At 40.0% G+C, this 20,587-nt stretch overlaps 1 protein-coding gene and 1 long non-coding RNA gene across 6 annotated transcripts in view; one reads left to right on the top strand and one right to left on the bottom strand.

Moving 5' to 3' along the window:
- Window positions 1-20,587, top strand: part of LOC112157730 — a 71,128-nt gene that overhangs the window by 26,061 nt on the left and 24,480 nt on the right. The window lies entirely within an intron of this gene.
- runx2b (RUNX family transcription factor 2b) overlaps window positions 1-20,587 on the bottom strand; it is a 51,969-nt gene that overhangs the window by 27,088 nt on the left and 4,294 nt on the right. For 3 of the 5 annotated variants that reach the window (XM_024290675.2, XM_036210380.1, XM_024290674.2), the window contains 3 exons: window positions 4,166-4,434; window positions 3,355-3,511; window positions 2,043-2,147 (listed from right to left, as the gene is read on the bottom strand). In XM_024290675.2, the coding sequence (XP_024146443.1) occupies window positions 2,043-2,147; window positions 3,355-3,511; window positions 4,166-4,434 (531 nt within the window). Of the gene's footprint in view, window positions 1-2,042; window positions 2,148-3,354; window positions 3,512-4,165; window positions 5,955-20,587 lie in introns of those variants that run through there. The other 2 variants (XM_036210381.1, XM_036210382.1) reach the window with 2 other exon arrangements.

Genomic DNA, 20,587 nt, shown 5'->3' with positions numbered 1-20,587 from the left:
AGGACGAGCATATGCCTTTGTTTTGGTGGAGTGGATGTGCGAGCGCAGAGAGACGGCGGCGGTGTCTCCTGGCTCCTCGGAGTCTCCCCGTGTCCCGCTGCCATATGTGACGGGGCAGGACTGTTTGGTGATGTGATATTGTTCGCTCAGACTCCAGAATATCTTCTTTTTTTATGAATAGGGAGGAGGGTTGTGGAAACAGCTGCGTGCCAGACCAGTTGGCACTGATGCCTATAATAAAGTTTTTTTTCTCCTCCTCAGTTGTTTTTATATGCCCTATTAAAATGAGCTGATGCTAGCACTGTGCTACCCAGTTTCACCTCTTAGGGGAACGCTTTTGCTTCAGTCCTCCTCTAGTTTTCCCTCCAAGCTGCTCTCTGATAACTTTATCTTTAATTAACAATCTGTTGACGGCCAGTTTACCCAGTTTTCCTGCCTTTTCCAGTAAAACCTTTCTTTGTTAATTTCCTTGATTTAATAGGGCTGTCGTGCCTTTGTGCCACACCCACAGCACATTTAAAGGGCCAGTACACATTTTTAAAGAGTTAAAGTAAACTATTTTTAAACAATAGGGTTAAGCAAACAACTAAATTTTCTGATTTTCTGCCCAATATTTGTGCCATGAAGACTCACTATGAGGATAATTGGGTTGTTTCCATGATTTTGTGGCATTTTTAAGCTCAAAATTGCATTTTTAAGTATCTCTTTTATTCAAATTTAAACAAAAATGCAGTTTGAGAAAGATTGTATCTGCAAAAATAAGCGTCCTGCTCCATTCTGATCCACGTATGTCTTCATATTCCTCATCTAAGGTGACATCCGGGTCAAAATTGTTCCCTTGGATTTCTGTTGCACCGCTAATGTTAGCTGTAAGCCAGCGGTAGAGCAGGTGGGAGATGGGAAGTGGGGGCGTGGTTGCTCTGCCTTAACGGTCCCGCCCACAACTCAGAGATTATATGCTATCAACCTGCAACCTAAGATAGCTACCATGTAAACAAAGACCTCTCAGCAAGAGTCCCGCCTACAACTCAGAGTTGAAATTCTAGCAACATGCTATTCTGTAAACAGAGAGCTCTCAACAATGATAACGGAGGCGGTGTTGCTCCGCATCAAAAGTCCCGCCCACAACTCAAAAGTGAATATCTAACAACTTATTTTCTAAGCTAGCAGTAAACTGCAAAAGAAAGGGGAAATGGGGGTGGGGTTGCTCCGCCTCAACAGTCCCGCCTACAACTCAGAGGTTCTCTTCTAACAACCAACTAAGCTAGCTAGAGAGCATGTAAACAGAGAGCTCTCAACAACGGGAAGGGGAAGTGGAGGCGGGGTTGATCCACATCAATGGTCACGCCCACAAGTCAAATGTGAATTTTAAACAGCTTACTACCTAAGCTAGCAGGAAAGCAAGTAAACTCTCAACAGCGGGAAGGGGAAGTGGGGGTGGGGTCGCTATGCATCAACAGCCACACAGGAGAGCATGTAAACAGAGAGCTCTCTGCATCAATAACGGAGGCGGGGTCACTCTGCATCAACGTCCCGCCCACAACTCAGAGGTGAATTTTAAACAACTTACTATCTAAGCTAGCAGTAGAGAGTGTAAACTCTCAAAAACGGGAAGTGGGGGTGGGGTTGCTCTGCATCAACAGCCACGCCCACAATTCAAAGTTGAATACTAACAACCCGCTAGCTGAGCTAGCAGGAGAGCAAGGAGCTCTCAGCAACAATAATGGGGGCGGGGTCGCTCCGCCCCAACAGTCCCGCCCACAACTCAGATTTGAATTGCTAACAATTTACTAAGCTAGTGGGAGAGCATGTAAACAGAGAGCTCTCAACTACTGGAACAGGAAGTGGAGGTGGGATTGCTGCGCATCAACCTCAGAGGTATGAACTCTTGCCGCTCTGCAGAAACTATGTCCTAGAAAATGACTGTTTTTGATTTGGGCTAAAAACAGCCTCATCATAATTGAAAGACCGCTGTGATCTGTCTTTACTAAGGTAGGCGGTGTGCATCAGCGTGTGTGAAAGCACCCAAGTCATGTACTCACTCCTGGGCTCACGCGGCCCGTCCACCGTGACCTTTATCGCTCTGTGGTAAGTCGCCACTTGTGGTGGGTTGGTGAATACTGTGATTGTCAGCGTGAAGCTCTTGCCTGTGGTGACATAAAAAAGAAGAAGAAGAAAAAACATCAAATAACATGTCATCAGCATGGACAACGACTGGTATTCATCCCTGAAAGTCACAAGTGTGTCTGTGATCGCACAAAAACGGAGGAAAACGCAACTTCAGGAGGAAAAACACATGGATGGCATTTTAATAGCTCCTTCCTTTCTCGATAATCCCCAGCAGTTGCTGCCCTGGGGTTGAGCGCCTGTCTGTGCAAGCGTGTCGACGAGGAATGCCGTGAATCAGCGGCGAAGTCAGCAGCCACACTAACGCCTGAAGTATGCAGACGCATCGCGTCGCCATGGCTACCGGCTACAGGAAGAGGAGAGGGGAGGGTCTGCTGCAGCGCCTCCTGGGAGCAGCTGTCCATTCAGCTTTTTCATGCTTTACCGTAAACAGGCTTTCACAGCAACAGATGAGTCAGGAGATAGCTGCAGCAGGTGTCCCACATGAGGGCCGAGCTGTGATTTACAGCAAAATGTGCCCAAAAATCCACTTTTTTTTTAGAGTTTGGAATCAAACCTGAAAACACCTGAACAATGATGCTATCAGTTCCTCTAAAAATACCCGTCAGCGCCGCCTCAGTCCGGTAATCCTTTCCACTTTTAGCCCCATGGTTTGCTCTGCTTGCACTTATCCGTCAATGCCAGGTGTTTATTTCAGACACCTCGAAGCCCGATCCGCCCCGGCTCCCGTGTCACTTCCTGTTACCAGATTCCAAACGGGATGCACGCGAGGTTTCCGAGGCAACCGATGGAGCGCCATCACTCCATCAACTACCTGACAGCTGCAGCAGCGTGTCCCCGAGAACCTCTGGAAGGCTGTAAATCAAGTAAATAATTTATGGCCGACTGATGAGAGACGCGAGCGTTGCTTAGGGATGCCAAGCATCCCAGGAATGCCTTTAGCCTAAACAGGGGTTAGTTTCATTTTGATAGGCTGATTATGTATGTGGTGATCAGCCACATGTTTATGAGTCACGTGAGAAAAGAAAAAAGTCATTTAAGGTTAGAAGTTTTCAGGGAAAAAAACAAACCACACAGGAGCCTCATTTTACCACCAGAGTGAGGCGAAAGCATGATTCACCTCTCAGACTTTGGGAGATGAGCGGTGGAGAGGTGATTATGTGGTTACCACCTCGGGAGTGAAGCCACTAATCCGCCCCCGCCGAACTTAATAGCTCAAGCCCTCACCTCTGCCGCTGCGGCCCACGAAGCGAAGGTCGTTGAAGCGCGCCACCTGATTCTTCATCACGCCCGAGGCGTTCCGCAGCTCCGCCGAGTAGTTCTCGTCGTTGCCCGCCATCACGGTGACCACCGTCCCGTCAGGTATATCCCCCAGGGCGACCACCTGACAAAAGGAGACGCATCTCTGTCACTAAAGAGGATCAAATGTTCCCAAAATCATCTTTTCAAAATAAAAGAAAAAAAGGCCTTTAGTTTATTCTTGGATGCAGATGAAAGAGAATTCCTATAATTACAGTCATAAGAACGTTTAAATTATATATTTGAGAAAGTGTCACTTTTTATTCAAAGCCAAAAGCGTTTACAGCCACTTTTGATCTGTCCCTTTAAATAATATCTGTCAACTGGGAGCAAATATTAAAAAACATCAATCTAAGATGTTTTTTTCTGAGATTGTTAACACCTCAGGGTGTAATAATGTTTTTAATCACATCAATGTGGCTTTTAGTGGGGCAAAATGGACCATTAAACGTCTCCATATGATTCTGAATTTAGTTTTTGCGTATTTTAATCATAAAAGCAAAATTACCTTAAAAACATGGAAACATTGCAGCCAAATTAGAATAAATGATGCGTTTCGTGGTATTTTTTCATCAAAATTATAATTCTGGAGTGGCAAATTCTTTCTTTCATGCAAAAATAGAAAAATAATAAATTATTATTTTTTTTAATGGTCTGACCTTAGAAGATGCCTTTATGACATTTCTAAATCAAAATTCTAATTCTGGAATCATTTTCTTAACAAATGACTATTTCTGACCTTAAAAGCGACAGGTAGGGTCTTGTTGCACCGCCAGTGGGAGGGCAGCACCGAGCAGAGGAAGTTCGGGCTGTCGGTCCGGACCAGCTCCGCCGGGTGGTCCGCTATGATCTCCGCCATGCTGCGGTTCTCGTGGGCGCGCAGTCTGGGCGCCGCTGCAGCCGCCGCTGCGTCCGGTTGCCCGGCCGGCGAGCTCACATCGTTCATCTTCCCTGGGACCGGCTGGAGGCTGCTGGACGGCGGGCTGAACCTCCGAGTGGCGCTGGGATCTACGGGAATGCGCATCACAACAGCGGGGATTATAGCGGCGCTCTCAGTTCCTCCTTTTTGTCCCAAACTTGGATTTTGCGCGTTCGCCAATGGAGAAATGGGGGTTCGGTGGCGCACGGCGCGCTCTAAAAACCCTCACAAACTCCAACTACACGCATAAAACCTTTTTTCCTTTTCAAAAAAACTTTAAAAGTAAATCATTTTGTTTAAAAAAAATGTCTCTGGATGCGTCCGCGCGCCGTTTATCACATCTATAGGATCAAATAGAAGTCCGAGCGCGCGCGAGGGTATACAATTACAAAAAAGAGAGAGAGGCAGGTCTGAAAGGGAACAGTCGACCCAGATGGTCCTAAAAGTTTTTGTCTGTCTCCCTTTGGGGAAAAGTCAAAGCGCCGCTCCAGGTGCGTCATTGAAGTCTTTGTGCCAATCTGAAAGGCGCTCTCCAAACCCGCAGGCTATGCGCGCACGCACAAAAAAACCTTCAAAGTCAAAAATTATGATCCCACAACGCCTGAAACTTCTACAATTCTTCCGGTTGAGACGCACGATTTGTGTGTTGAGGTTAAAAATGTTTACAAGCCGCGAAAAAAAGAAAGAAAGAATCGGTGAGCTGGAGGAGGCGGAAAAACGACCCCCGTTTTGTAGCCGTAAATGCGGTTAGAGGCTGGGGTTTCCCGGGCTCGTGGCTTTTTGTGGTTTATATAGCTCGAGCGCCCAGCAATTATTGCGCTGATGCGACTCCGGCACGTGGTGCGTGGAGTCAGATCCAGCCACGATCTATCAGAAACTGCGCATGTGTAGCGGATCTCCTCCCGGTGGGGGTTTTAACCGTACGTACCGACATGTCACCGGCTCCCCCGGACCGTCCGTGCGCTCCTGACGCAGCGCGCAGTCATTTCCAGGCAGCGCGCGGAGAAACCCAGCCCGGTGAGGCGTGAGTCACGCGCCATCAGGCAGGAGGGAGCGAGCGCGTGAGTCACCGGAGAGTCAGGTAGAGCCGCTGGAGTAGAGTTTCACGCGCTCGTGCTGCGCAGGTGTGCAGGTATTCCGACTTTAATTGATCCGGGATTCCAATTAAACCCGCCCGCCTCCCTCCCGGCGTCACGCCGTTTCTCAGAGTCTCGCGTTTGGTTATAAGGAAATGAAAGCGGCCTGCAGCTTTCGGCGCGCGGAGATGAGTCCCGGGACTCGGTTTTGCAATGCAAACGACGCACCAATTATCATGTTTTTCTACATGACGGCACAGACTGTCCTCGCGTTTCAGGTGTTCCACAGCACAGCTCAATATGGTCCAACAAAGAGCTTTTGTGCCAAACTAACAGCAGAAAATTGATTGATTGTGAAAAATACAAGACACACAACACAAATGTTTCAAACTCATAACAGAATTAATTAAATATATTGATTATAAAACAGAAAACAGACATTTATTCCACATTTGATTCATTAAATATTGTAATTATTAGTTAAAGTTAAGTAGAGTTTGAGGATGGCTTGAAAAGGAGCGGGAAGTGAACTTATATAATCCCACAGCTACTTAGAAAATAATTACACTGTAAAAAAATGAAATGTTGAACCAATTAACAAAAATTCTATTATTTGGATCACTGAAATTTATCAGTTTTCTTCCAATTATTAAAAAAAAAATCATTCAATAAAAACTAATATTTTTACAGAATTTTTGTTAATTGTCCAAGTGTTTTCTTTTTTACAGTGTATAAAAATATTCAAACGAGCACAACTTTGAAAAGTCAAAGAAAGTGTAAATATTTAGTATTAAAAAGCAAGAAAAAGTTATATAAACTCTAAAAAAATAACAGATCAAATGCTTGTTAAATAATATCCATAGTTAAAAGATGCTGTTCATAAATGTACAAAAAATACTAAAAATTGAAAAAATAATGACCTTTAAAGTTGAAATGATAGAACAAATAAAGATAAAAATGCTTTATTTTGAAAGTTTTTAACTTAAAAAAGAAACAAACAAAAACAAAGACATACTTGTGTCACTTTTTATGAATTAAATATTGTAATTATTAATAAAATCAAGCAAAGTTTGATTGATTGCTCCAAAAGGAGTTGGGAAGCAAACTTATATAATCCCACCCCTATAGATAATAATTACACTGTAAAAAGTGAAACGTTGGATCATTTAAGTAACATTCTGCAATTTGTTAAATTGAAAATCATTAGTTTTCATCAAAATACTTAAAAATGTCCTTTAATGAAAACTAATATTTTAAAATTACAGAATTTTGTTAATTGATCCAAAATTTCATTTTTATAGTGTATAAAAAATGGCCACAACTTTCAAAAATTGGAATTTACAGACAAAGAAAGTGTAAATATTTAGTATTAAAAGCAAGAAAAAAGTTCCATGAACTCTAAGAAATAAGAGATTAATGTTTGTTATAACAACAGTAGTTTAAACATGCTGTTAATAAATATTTTAAAAGATAATCAAAATTGAAAAATAATTTACCTTAAAAGTTGAAATGACAACAAAAAAGTAAAAAACATCTTATTTTGAAAGTTTTTAACTTACAAAAACGACCTAAACAAAACAAAAACAGAAACACAGACACACTTATGTCCCATTTGATTAATTAAATATCGTAATTATTAACTAAAGTCAATTAGAGTTTGATTGATTGCTTGTAAAGGAGTGGGAAGCAAACATATAATTCTGCCCCTACATTGATAATAATAACACTGTAAAAAATGAAACGTTGGATCAATTAACAAAAAATGTGTTATTTATGTTGAAAAAATTATTAATTTTAATCAAACTAAAGTTTTAAATTGACTTAAAAATGTCCTTTGATAAAAACAATTGTTCTAAATTTAGGAACTTTTGTTAATTGATCCAATATTTATTTTTTTACAGTGTATAAAAATGTTAAAATGAGCACAACTTAAAGTTGGAATTTACAAAGAAAATGTAAATATTTAGTACTAAAAAACAGGAAAAAAATTCCATAAACTCCAAAAAAACAAGAGATTGTTGATGTTTAATTATAGTAATAATAATAATTGAAACATGATGTTAAAAAAAATACTCAAAATTTGAAAAACGATTGGCTTCTAAAGTTGAAATGATACAACAAAAAAAGAGATAAAAACATATTATTTTGAAAGTTTTTAACTTAAAAAAAACTAACTAGATTCAGTAATTCTGCATTTAATCAAATCATCTAACAAATAAATGCAAAATGTGTTTTTTTTTCCCCCTTGTGTGTATGGTGACTGCTCTACTGTAGAGGGCATCCTCCTCCCTCTGTGAGCGCCCCGCTCCCATCAGCCAACCTAATCGCCCATCAGTCTCCCGGAGCCGCCACATCACACCACAGCATCTGCGTCGCCACTTGATGTTTGCTCCAAAACAAGCTTTTTAATTACGCTCAGTCTTAAAGATGGAGCCCTTTCAAAATAAATGAGCAGGCACAGCTGCTTTTTTAGAATTCCTTTACACATGTTTGATGTTGTCTGATTTAGTTTTATATATCTGAGGGAAAGATTTCTGCTTTGACGGAGAAATTCTTAAAATAACTGGACTTTTACTGACACGCATCTGGCGCCGCCGCTTCCTTTCAGTCCAAAACACTAACATGGCTCCTTTTTGTGTCTAAAATACTAAAAGACTAACTTCATGTTTGTACGGATACATACAAATAGTATTAAATCGATGATTAGAGAAAAGGAACAGGATAAACATTTATTGAATAAACTAAAACTACATTTTAACATAACTATAAATAAAATCAGACAGGAATATTATTCCAGAATGAATCAACTTAAACCTTTAATAACTTTTAATATTTTACTCTCTATAAAAATATATTTTGTCAAAATGATACAAGTTTAAAATAAGCGACAGACAACATCGGACCATTAATAACAATAAAATAAAGAGCTGCATATATTAACCTGGAGGGCCGGATCCGGCCCCCGGGCCATGACATCGACACATGTGATTTGAATGAACTTGTTTTCTTTTTTTGGTATAAATAAAACATAAATATAAAGAAAAAAATGCTGTTTTTCCAAATTATTTATGACATTTGCACAGCTTCCTTTCTTCCTTTCAAAATAAAAAACATCCTGTTACATAGGATCATCTCAATAAGGGTGATGCCAGCGGCGATTAAAAAAACTGTTTATTTTACTGTAATCAGCCAGAAATTCACAAATCAAAGTGACTACAATAAAACAGAGCTAATGAAGTAACCCTAACTGTATGTTTAACCATCTATCTGAATTATAATCTGGGCGGGGCAAAGCTTCACTGTAAAAGGTGAAACATTTTATCAATAAACGAAAAAAAAATAATTAATAACATTTTAAATAGTTTGTTTTCCTTAAATTAAGATTTTAAGTTGATAGTTTAACCAACTAAACTAATATTTTTGAATTACAGAACTTTTGTTGATTGATCTAATGTTTCACTTTTTACAGTGTAGAACATTTTTGGAAGGAAATGAAAATATTTTTTTAAAAACAATTTCTAACAGTTTTATTATTTATATTAATGTTCTTAAAAATGAAAAATGTTACTTTAATTTTTTCAGTGCACTGTAAAAATTAAAATGTTGGATCAGTTAACAAAAAAGTAATTTGTTACATTTAATAATGTTAGATTTTTTCCAAAAATCAACTCAAAATGTCGTTTTAAATGTAACAAATGACAGAACTTTTGTCAATCGATTCAACATTTCCCTTTTTACAGTGTGCCTAAAGAAGCTTATATTGATGATTTCCTGATTTTTATCAATAATAAATCTAATTTTGACTAAAAAAAATCCCCCCCAAATTTTAACAAAAATTTACAAAAAGTCTGTAATTTGTTAAGTTTAACAATACTAGATTTTATCAAATAAAACAATTGAGCTGAGTAAACCACAAACTCAATAAAACTTTTGTCAATCGATCCAACATTTCACTTTTTACAGTGCGCCTAAAGAAGTTTTTAATCATGATTTTTTTTTTTTTTTTAATGAGGCTAATATTGACTCAAAAAATTCAGGGAGGGGGGTGCAAAGCTTTGTGATGCCCCACCTCCTAGTAGCTCCGCCCCTGTAATCTGGCCCACCCTTTAGTCTGGTTGTACACTATAAAAAGTGAAAAGTTGGATCAACTAACAAATACTCTGCAATTTGTTAAAATTAAAACATATATATATATATATTTTAAACAAATTACATTTTTGAGTTGAGTAAACCATCAATCCAAACTTTTAATTTGATGAAAACCTTTTACAGTGTACTCACTGACCTCCAGTTTCATTTTTTATGGCACACGGCACTCAAAAGTCTTCAAAAATATGTTTAAGTTTACTTTTTTAATTTCCTTACTTTAAAAAATTTAAAATTTTCTATGGTTTTTAACCAGAGTCACAACGGAGGGCGTCAAAAAAGTAACACGTGGGCGGAGCTAAAGTTTGGATATTTAAAGAGAGGAAAAAACAGTTTAATCCTCTCGGCTTTATTGTTTTAAATTTGCTAACTATTTGAGAACAAAACAATAGTTTCTCTGATTTTTTTTTGGTTGTCCCATCAGAAGCAGCCCCCCCTTTAAACTAGTCGTGACTTCAGCCCTGACAAGCCCAGCTCATCAAAGAGTGTTTGTCCCATCTGACTCCGCTTTGCCTCTTCCAGCATCTGTCTTCCAGCTCCCTGCAGGGTCGGATACGCTTTCATACAAACCGAGGCCTCGCCGTCTGCCTGTCATTCCGAGGTATTGGACCGACCCGCGCGGAGGGTCCGACATCCATCGTTTGATGTTCTGGAGGTTGTTAATGTGCCAGAATAAAAAAAAAAAAATCATTTTTTCCTTCTTTCCAGTGAGCAGATTTGAATGATTTGGAGGGGATATTGGAGCGATTCTGCTCACTATTAACAGATATGATGTAGGATAAAGTTATTCAAGTATGCGGGCCGCCTGGTGCACAGCTGGATCGTCTCTCTCAGCTCTGGTATTATTCATCTACTGTGTTACACTGGCTTGGAGTCATTGCACAGTAGGAGAAGTCACTAACAGAGGAGAACCACAGCAAACCACATTCTGCCTGTGATTTATGGCATCAGTGGATTTCTGCCGCTCACTTTCAATTATTTGTTTGAAAAGAATCTTTTTTTTCCTGTTGGGATACGGAGCAACAAAACCTTTAGATTTGATGCTAAAAAACAGCATAAAAGTTCCCCTTCTTGAGCACATTCGGATCCTTCGTCATTCAAGAGGAAAAAGACTTGAGGCTTCTATTTCCTCGAGTTTCTACGGGATGTTTCCATGTTTCCAGCAAACAAACCCGGCGTTTTGGGGCATCAGCGATGAGCGCTTCTCCTCGTGACCTCACTGATCCCGGATCACGGCTAAGCCCTTAATTATTGTTTGCGACCAAAGCCGTGACATCACCGTGAACCGTTGGGATGAGGACAGCACGCTTTGCGGTCCGCCGTGAAGTTGTCAGACTTTGAGATACTCTTTTCCTGATGCAAAAGAGCTCGCCACTCGGAGGGGAGGAAGGAGGGGTACAAAGACAATTTCCTCCCCGCTCTTATTGCTCTGACTGTCTGCCGCCTTCGTGGAGGTCCCTAATTGAGATCACTTGTACTTAAAATAGGAGTTAAAACTTCTGCGGGTTGGAGGCGGCGAGGAGAAAATAAAGCAGTAATATGTGATGAAGGCTGCCATAAAGAGCCCCAATGATAGATGTGAGCGAGCGGAGCTGAGAAGTCTCTCTGCGTCTGCCAGCAAACCCTCAGATGTTGACGTGTCCCGCACCACCTGCTGTCACGCCGCCGAAACCGGGGATGTTGAAAGTGAGCGGGAGGCGCTTTCATGGAGCTGAGGCCAGAAAGTCCCATTTCAGCGGATTACTTTTAGCCAAAATAACAAAAATGTGAGTCGTTTTCTTGGACAGTTTCTGCATTTCTGCTTCCGTCACCAATAATGCTTCAGTCACAAATACACGGCATTGGCAGAGTTTACGTGTTCACACCAGCATCTGATTTTTTAAAAGTTGTTGGCGTGGTCATATGTAGATCAGGCTTATTTTTACAGATCAAAACCTAAAAGGAGCCACACAATCTTACTTTAGCCTTTAAGAAATTTGGATTTTTTAAACAATAAATCTGAATTATATCTATTTTTTGGAATGAACAAAAGCAAAAAAACGAAAAGAACCGAGCAACTCACCTTTGACAGAAGCTGAAATAACTTCCTTTCAAAATAAAAGACATTCTGTGCCAAACTGGATCATTTCCATGCAGTTCAGTACAACTAGTACCCAATGTTGTGCAGCATAAGATAATATGTGCTTTTAACTCATAAATTAAATAAATGCAATCCTTACTTTAAAAATGTTCCTCGCTTTGTCCTCAGCAGTCTTACACTGCTGGGTTTTGTTATTTTAGTTTGGGGTTGGTAGTCTTAGTTTGTAGGCTTTGTTTATTTGTTTTCTTTTGGTAGTTTTGGTCATTTGACATATATTATTTATGGCCAAAGAGCCACATGTGGCTCTGGAGCTGCAGGTTGCAGACCCCTGATGTGGCGTCAGTCGAGTAAGAATGTCTCCATTACGAAGTCAGTCGGTGTCAGGCAGCAGCTCTGATTGGAGGATGTGTGAATGTATTTGGACGGTGACCGTCCATATCAAGGGCCACCAGCCGCCCGGTAACTCAGAGGTGAATAAAAGCTACCACTGGTCATTCCTAAAATGTTACCATTTTGACAATTTGCAAACTGTTAGTATTTGATGTAAAAGATGTCAGATATGCATTGAATTTTGATGGAACAACTGGAGTATCATATCAAATCCACAGATTAAAAGGTGTAAAATCAATCAAGAAGTTCATAATTGATGTGAGGGAAACTACAGTTTCTCTTTCTGTCTTTTTTCAACCGTCTTAACATACGATTTAACTCTAGAGCACTGTCAGTATTTACATGATTTCCAATATGTTGCATTTTCCCGAGTGTCACGGGTCTCTGGGTAAAGTCATACATGTCCCAGGAATGGGAGGACCAAAGACCAAGTCTCCAGTATCATTATTGTTTTTTTTAAGAATTTTTTTGTTCTCAAATTCCTAATTTTTCTATTATTATCAAACATGTTTTTAAGGATCTTCCTATGTTGATATTTTCCCTTTTCATGCATGAATCAAAGTTGAAATAAAAGAAAGCTACTCTAATTTATCACATATTTTGATCTATTTCTCATGACAAATACTTTTTATTGGGCATATTACAATATATTGGGTAAAAATTACCCAGCAAAAGTGATTGTGCAACTTTTTACAGCGAAAGTGTTCTAAGGATAAACAAAAAGACGTCCAATCATAAGTCAACACCTGAATACATTTCTCTGTTAAATGCCGTGCATTATTATTTATAGATTTAAACACCATATGAATAAGAAAATATCGATATCGATCCAATACCGATACCAACTTGAGAGTGTATTTTCTATCTTTTCCCAACTACATTTTAGAAAGAAATGTCATTTCAGGCTGAATTGTCTTCACATATGTCCTCCATCATCAGAAAAATGCCATGTTAAAGACACAGTAAAAATCCTGCTTCCCTCCATTCGGTTCCAGGTTGTCCCTGAAGTTGTGCAGGTCTTCCCCTGCAAACATGCACCTTTCAATCACGCCTGATCGTGCTATTAATCAAACAGTGACTTCCACCCCTCTGAGACCAGTCTGAAGCCCTGGATTGATGGAAACCATCGTACCCCGGGGTGGTACTGCCCCACAGCTGGGAGTAGAAACTCTGTAAAGTGCATTTTTCTTGGACCGAGACCCACAGTTGGTGCTAAAGACAATACAGACACTGGGGTTAGTCCAACATACCACTTTACACATTTCTCTTCCTCTGTGTATTTCACTGCTCTACTTCCTCTCTGCAAACTAGCCAGCTAGTATCAAAATATTTATAGTAAATCTGCAAGACATGCTGTTCTCATGTATCCGAGAGCATTTAGCCTCGTGTCGTTATGCGAGGTAAAACCAACACCGGAGTTATGAGGGATATTTCGCTCTGTTGTCTCTTTCTGTGCGGTGTGATTTATGTGACACACAGGAGAGCCAGAGAACCAAAGACAGGAAGAGACGAGCAGAAGCCCAGACTCGCAGTCGCGGCGGGGCTATCGGCCGTCGCTCTGCCATTTCACGTCACACCGTTTGGAAGGACAGGCTTGGATGAACGAGGAAAAGGATGTATGTAGGAGGGAGGGGATGTCTTATGGATGCTCAATTGCACACAGACATAAACCAATAAACCATCGCCGTGGATGGCGTTCACCCACGTCTGGAAATATCCCATTCGGAGATAAATTACCGCCAGACAGAGTGTTGCTTTGCTGCTATATTTCAGGGGGGTAATCGGTCCAGAAAACTGCTACAAATGTGTGCCGCAATGAGTCAGGACTCATCAGAAAAAGTAAGCCGGCGAGGCAGCGACAGCCTCCACTGTGATGGGCGTGCAAGCGTGCAAAGGCGCTCGACGTCTCAGTGTTTTCTCATTTTCCTGATCTCTTTCTGAACACGGTCCAGCTGGGAGCAAATCCAAAACACTCCGCCTGAACTCTGCAACCTGGAGCTGTAACTACTAGTTTGAATTCCAAGCCATTCATATGTCAACATGGCCCCGAGAAGTCTTGGCTCGGGAGTCTGGAGAGGTGTTGCTTGTTGCAACTGCGCCTTAAAGAGTTAAGATGAGGCGGCTGACGCAGCAACAGAGACTTCTTTAGCCTATTATTACTCTGAGCCCATTAGGCTGCTGGTCAGATATGAGTCACGATAGATAAAGACGACAAAAACACGGAGCTCACCTTGTGTAACACGCCTTCAGATAGAATCAAGTTTTTTGGAAACTGATTGGTTTAAAGATGGACAGCATCCTCAAAGTTGAGGGAAAATTGAAAAGTTCTCGTCCAATTGACCTACGATGGCGTACTTTCCACATTTTGGATTTGCTCTGCCCCCTCGCTGATCCTCGGCTGGCGCCAGCTTCCCGAAGTCCCAACTACAGACTCATCAACTGCCGCGTCCCAAGAGGAACATCATTTACGTTGTGAAACTCTGTCCTTCAAATACAATCTTTTTCTGCGGCGAAGCTGAAATATCGAACGTCACACCAGTAAAATATCCCTCTCTGGCAGCGGGGCTGTTGGGATGTGGTCTTGAACTGACAATTAAATTGTCCTCTCAGAGTACACTCTGGAAGTGAGATTTATAGTGAATAATTTCACAAGCACTGATGATCTTCAATATTTGAACTGGATTTTATGGCGCCGTAGATCACTCTGATACGTTCACGAATTCTCTGGGGACGGAAAAATGTCCCCAGTAGTTGCAGAACTCATTTACAGGCAATTAAAGGGGCGATTTTCTCTCACGAAAGCGACATTACCAAATGTGAACGCTGCGTTTGGCGTTCTTACATGTAAGAGACTATATGTAAAGCTTCCTGAATCTACTAGAGGACACTTGAGAAAATATAGGAGCCACTGTGGTCAAAAGAATCTGAGGGGAATCAGTCAGACTTGTTTGGACAACCCACTCAGCTCCATACCTGGACGCATGGTTCTGGCCCCCTACGCGACCATTTTTGACCTTTTGGGTGTCCCCAATTTGTCGTTTCTTGGACTGTTCTCATTAAACCAGGGGGTCCAACCTCCAGGCTGCGAACCGGTACCGGTCACAGACAGGTAAAGAATGCCTATGGTGATCAGGGGACCCCAACCAGTTCTGCTTCAGTTATGCTGTCCCGTACCACACATCTAGGGTTGGGGGCCCGTCATTCTTTTTCCTGTCTGTGGCCCCGTACCAAGCAGCCTTTGGACCTGTACTGGTTCACTCCCTGGAGGTTGGGGACCCCTGATCTAATGGGAACAGCCAACACGTTGGGGAAACCCAAAACGTCAAAAAGTGGCGCGGAGGGGGCCCAAACCATACATCCATATATGACGAGTTAGGAGTGAGAATGTGTTGGTTTGTAACATGCTACAAGTTAGCCACGTTAGCATGTTCACAATGAAATTTACCCTAAAAACCATAATCCACAAGTGTTGAAGAGATTGGACTAAAAACGTCCTCTAAAGCTTAAAACTGGAAAAACTGTCATTGTTAGTGTCAGTTAAAATGAAGTTTTTCTCAAAGGATATTCGGTTCTGGTTCTGGACGTTTTCGTTTGATTCTGTTTGATTTCGCTCTCCAACTACTAAAAAAACGAGGACTAACTAGTGCCGTGGTTTGAAAAGCTCCACGCTCACTACTTTCTTCTTTTTTTTTTTTTGTTTTTTTTGGTAAAAACAGTAAATATGACGTCACAGTTTTCTTGAAAGGTCTAATAAAGATTAACATATTACAAAGATTATTATTAATCCACAGTGTTTTAAAGATGAAAGCTTAAATAGCTCATAAAATAATGAAATTAAATACATTAACTTCACCTAAAAATCATTCAAACACAATGCATATAAACACTATATTCGCTAATCTAGTGAGCATTGATGCTAACTGGTTTGTCGCAGGGACTTCTGGGAAATTTTTAGGGCACCTAAAAGCTCTACAAAATAAACCCACTAAGAGCACTAAGTAGTAAAGGATTTTGGACACAACCTGCAGTTAAATCCTCGTCCATTTTTATTAGCAGTACATAATAAAGCACAATCCGACACCGCTACATGCTAGCCACGTTAGCATAGTCACAATAACATCCAATTTTTGTCCCTTTTGTTAAGAAAAACAAACTAACGCTCTGAAAACTACATTGATCAATCAGAATTCATCCATCAGGGACGGGCGATACTGGGAAATTACGTATCGAACTGATATCAAGTATCACCGAAATTGAAACAGATATTTTTTTCTTGAAATGTCTGATCATAGAATACAGTTTTTTGTTCAATAAGTGTATGATAAAACACAGGACAGAGACTTTTGGCAAATAAAATGTTTTTTAACAACAATCTGAACTAAAAATCCATCAAATTTAGAGTATAAATATCAGTCGTGGCATAAAACAATAATAATAAAGAACAGTAACTAATATAAATAAAAATAAAAAAACTACCACATTCGATTAATCCCCTGGGGGAGCGGTGAGCTGCAGACACAGCCGCGCTTAGGAACCATTTAATAATTAAAAATATAAAGAACACAACAAAAAAATCCTTCAATTGATGTAAATATTGTGAGCAGCATCGTCAGATTGGGCGGGTTTTTGCTCAAATTCGGCGCCCAATCTGGCAACACCCCTGACAGATAAACACAAGACTCACATGAACTCTCTCTTTCCTTAAAGTATTGAGGACAAACTGTACCTAAGGTATTGATCTCATCACACTAGTATAGATTGTATCGATGATCGATCCGCCCACCCCGATAATTCATAAATAAAAGTACACCAGATTAAACGCCACCCTGTCGTTTTTCTGAAAACAATTACGGCTTTTTTAAAATACGGCACAATAAAACAACACAGTGCCACCATTAAATCTTTTTTCAATCAATAAAAGCCTTCCTCTTAATCTCGATAATAATGTCTATAAAACAGTTACCCGCCCGGACAAGCCCCCAATACTTAACTGTTCTTTTAATGTGCCCCTCTTTTAATGCGCATAATGGGCCCATATGCATGTGGGCGTGTTTGTGTGGAAACCCCAGTAAAGGGGACTTTTGGTTAGCATGTCTGTAATTTGGAGGCCCAGTGAAGACTCCCAGCAGCCTGTTTACCAGAGGGACCCAATTTAGTGTTTTGTGATGCACCAACTGCGTCTTTGTCTCCAGAACTCGTGTGACATCACAGCCGGACGATAAATATGCATGTAGAAATGACAAATTAACATATTTCCTGTCGGTGCTCCTCAGGAATCGTTCCTCGCTGCTGTTTTTCTTCATCTTACGAGAACGGCAAACCAAGAAAAAGATTTTCATCATAAAGAAAACAAAGATCTTCAGAAAAACTGCTTTAAAGGTGTTTGTCAGCAGAAAACGTGACTCCTATTTCCGCTCAGTCTAAACCTCTAGAGCATTGACTCTCCGTCTCCGTTGGGTTTTCCTCCCCCCTTCCGAAATAGTCCTTCACCCAAAAAAAATCAAAACAATGCATTCAGCTCCCACCCTGTCATTTAGCTGTGACTTTCAATCATCTTTGCTCTGTGTTCCTCTTTCAGAGAGAATTGTTGCAGCATCCTAAACCTCCATCACAAAAGAGGAAACGAGATGAGAGGCGCGTTCAAAATGTGACTCTAATAAAATATTCCTGCTCCTACGGGATCCTCCTTTGCTCATTCAGCACCAGCAGACGTAAAACGCCTTTCACTGGTCTCTGTCCAAAAAAAGGAGAAAAAAAAAGGCAAAAGAAGCCGAGCTCCTTTGGGAGAGACGCGAGATGGAGTGAACAGAGCTACAACTTCAACAAAAACCAACAACAGACGACTGTAAGACAGCAGCCGTCTGCTTGAGTGACGGGACTCCAGACGCTGTAGTGAGGATCAGTGCAGGTATATGATCTTTGATCAGCAGGAGACGCCGGTGCGAGCGCTGTGATCGGACTGAATAGGTGTAAACTGGAACAACAACAAAAATAACAGTAAACTTCTCAAAAGTCACAGGAAAGTGCTTTCAAACAAGCTGTAACACAAAGAGATGTCTTACACTGCTGTTCATGCAGAAAACTTTATTAAAAAAAAGCCTGAACAAAAGTCGCAAGGCAGGAAGAATTGTTATAAATTAAAGTCGGAAAAAGTGCATCCATCCATTTTTGTCAGCTACTTTTCAATAAGTAATTCTTATTGGCAAGAAAAGACTGGAAACCAGCACAAAACGGAGCAAATCTGAGCAATTATAATTCCCTTAGAGACGTTACTTTTACAGCTGGGAATCGATTAATAAAACGGATTAATCGCAAACTGGGAAAAATTAATCGCGATTAATCGCTTTTTTGTTTGGTTACAGTATTTACCGACCACTTATTATCTACAAATATTCATAATACATACTGTACATTTAAAACGTCTATTTTTAGGTGTCAATCGATTAAAAAAATAATCACGATCATGAATTTTAGGTGAATTTTATATAACAAAAACAGGCCAAAAAGAACATTTTGTCTTCATTTTTACCGTCTAAAATTCAAGTTTTAACTCAGAAGTGTAATTTATAAGAACAAAACACATCAACAGTAAAATAAACAGAACTCTAAAGACGTTTCCGTCTGCTGTATTACTACAAGAAAACAAAAATACTGACGTACAACCATAAGAAAATAAAAAATAAAACCCAAATGTTCTATATCATTGCACAGACTACTTTGAAAAAACTTTTCTTTATCATCTGAACAAAAACAGACCATAAGTGTTTGAACGCACAGCAGAGGCAAAGCGAAGAACTGCTTCTGTGCGAGGTTTAATTCATTTGCATTCATAAATATTAATTATTTCTGATTAATTGCGTGAGTTAACACGCGATCGTTCACAGTTATTTTCTAAGTTAATTACAATAGATCCACAATTATTACCTTGTTTTTAAATTGTTCTTTTGAGCTTTTTTTTGAACTTCTTTTAGTCAAAATTGTATTTTTTACCATAATATTTTTTACAAAGTAACGAATTACTTTAATTAACTTACTTTTTTCAGTAACTGAGAGTTGTTACAAACTACAGTTCAAATTTTGACAATTGAAATACAATGAATCGACTAAAGTGTTCCCTGACTGTGTCGCGGTTCCTGTTTCTTTCAGAGCGACTCTTTTTAAACTGTGTTCTGTGTCCTGATTGGCTGTAGAATCTACTTAAAATTCACAGAACACATTCATTTGATAAATTAGCACAAATTTTCAATCGTGATCAGATCTTTTTACTCCGAAGGTTTGAACTTTGAGACATTAAAACACTTTGGAAGTGTGTAGTGAGGAGTTTCACCGTCTTTAAACACCTACAACTTCACAAATTCCTCCTTTCTGGTCATTTTCGGAACATAACCTCAAGACAAACAAGGGAGTCTTGTTACTTCATTACTTTGTGTAAACTGTAGTCTAACATTTTCTCTCTGTTAAATGAAGAATGATGTGGAGATATTTTAAAAAAGGAGTTTCTGATGCGTACATGTGCACTAATGCAGGTTTGGAGATAAAACGGCGAAAGAAAACAGAAATATAAACGTGAACGAATTCCTAGGAACATTTCACAACTGGAGAACTTTGAATTAATTCCATTATTTTTGTTGAAAGTCTCCAAATTCTGCCGTAGCCTGCCCCTATTTCCCATCATCCATCTGTTTACATGCTTTCCTGCTAGCTTACAACCCCCATCGAGCAGTATTGGAGCTGTCCAGCCGTAGACGTTCATGGATCTAGTCGTCTACGCCAGCTCAGTGGTCTTATGGTAGAGTGTCCATCCTGAACCTGGAAGGTTGTGAGTTCAAACCCAGGGCTGAGTCATACCAAAGACAATGATTGGGGAGTTAAATGGTGTCTGCAGCTCACCCCTCCCCCATAAACCTGGCTGCGTGACAGCTAATGGGACTTTAGGTTTTTAAGTGCATCAGAATGGAGTGGAGAGGGAGCGTCTACATCACACATTCAAGCTTTTACCGACAGCATTTTTTCATCTGCTCCTGATTCACAACAATTTCAATAAAGAAATAGAAAAAAATGTGATTTTAAGCTTAATTTGCTTTATAAAGTCATCAGAAAAAAGCCACAAGAACATGTTAAAATCCCAGTTTCAATCGCAGTGGGTCTTTAAGTCCAATTATCAACTGCTTTCTCTGCTGAAGTGTCTTTGAGCAACACTGGCAAGAAGCAGCTTGTGGCAAAAGTTGTTATTTATCACACGATTGTCTGAATTCTAATGACGTTACATCATGAACCACTTTAAAAATTAAGTTAAATGGAGATAAGGGTTTATTGGAAAAAGTAAAGTGACAAATAGTGGATTACTTTTATAATAGGTTATGAGGAAAGTAATCAAAGTACAGTTTCACTTAAAGTCATAAAAAAAACACTGTTCTCTCAACCTGGCAACCCAAACCCTCCTTAAATGCAGCGGAAATTATGCTCTGGATATTGAAAGATTTGCTTCAGATAAACAAACACCAGCAGAGAGCTCCGTTACAGGCTAATTAACATGCTAACTGTTTAGTC

This window comes from Oryzias melastigma, linkage group LG24 (genome assembly GCF_002922805.2).
Source record: "Oryzias melastigma strain HK-1 linkage group LG24, ASM292280v2, whole genome shotgun sequence".
Taxonomy (NCBI): Eukaryota; Metazoa; Chordata; class Actinopteri; order Beloniformes; family Adrianichthyidae; genus Oryzias; species Oryzias melastigma.
The sequence above is the reverse complement of the archived record's forward strand: the minus strand, read 5'-3'. Positions and strand labels throughout refer to the sequence as shown.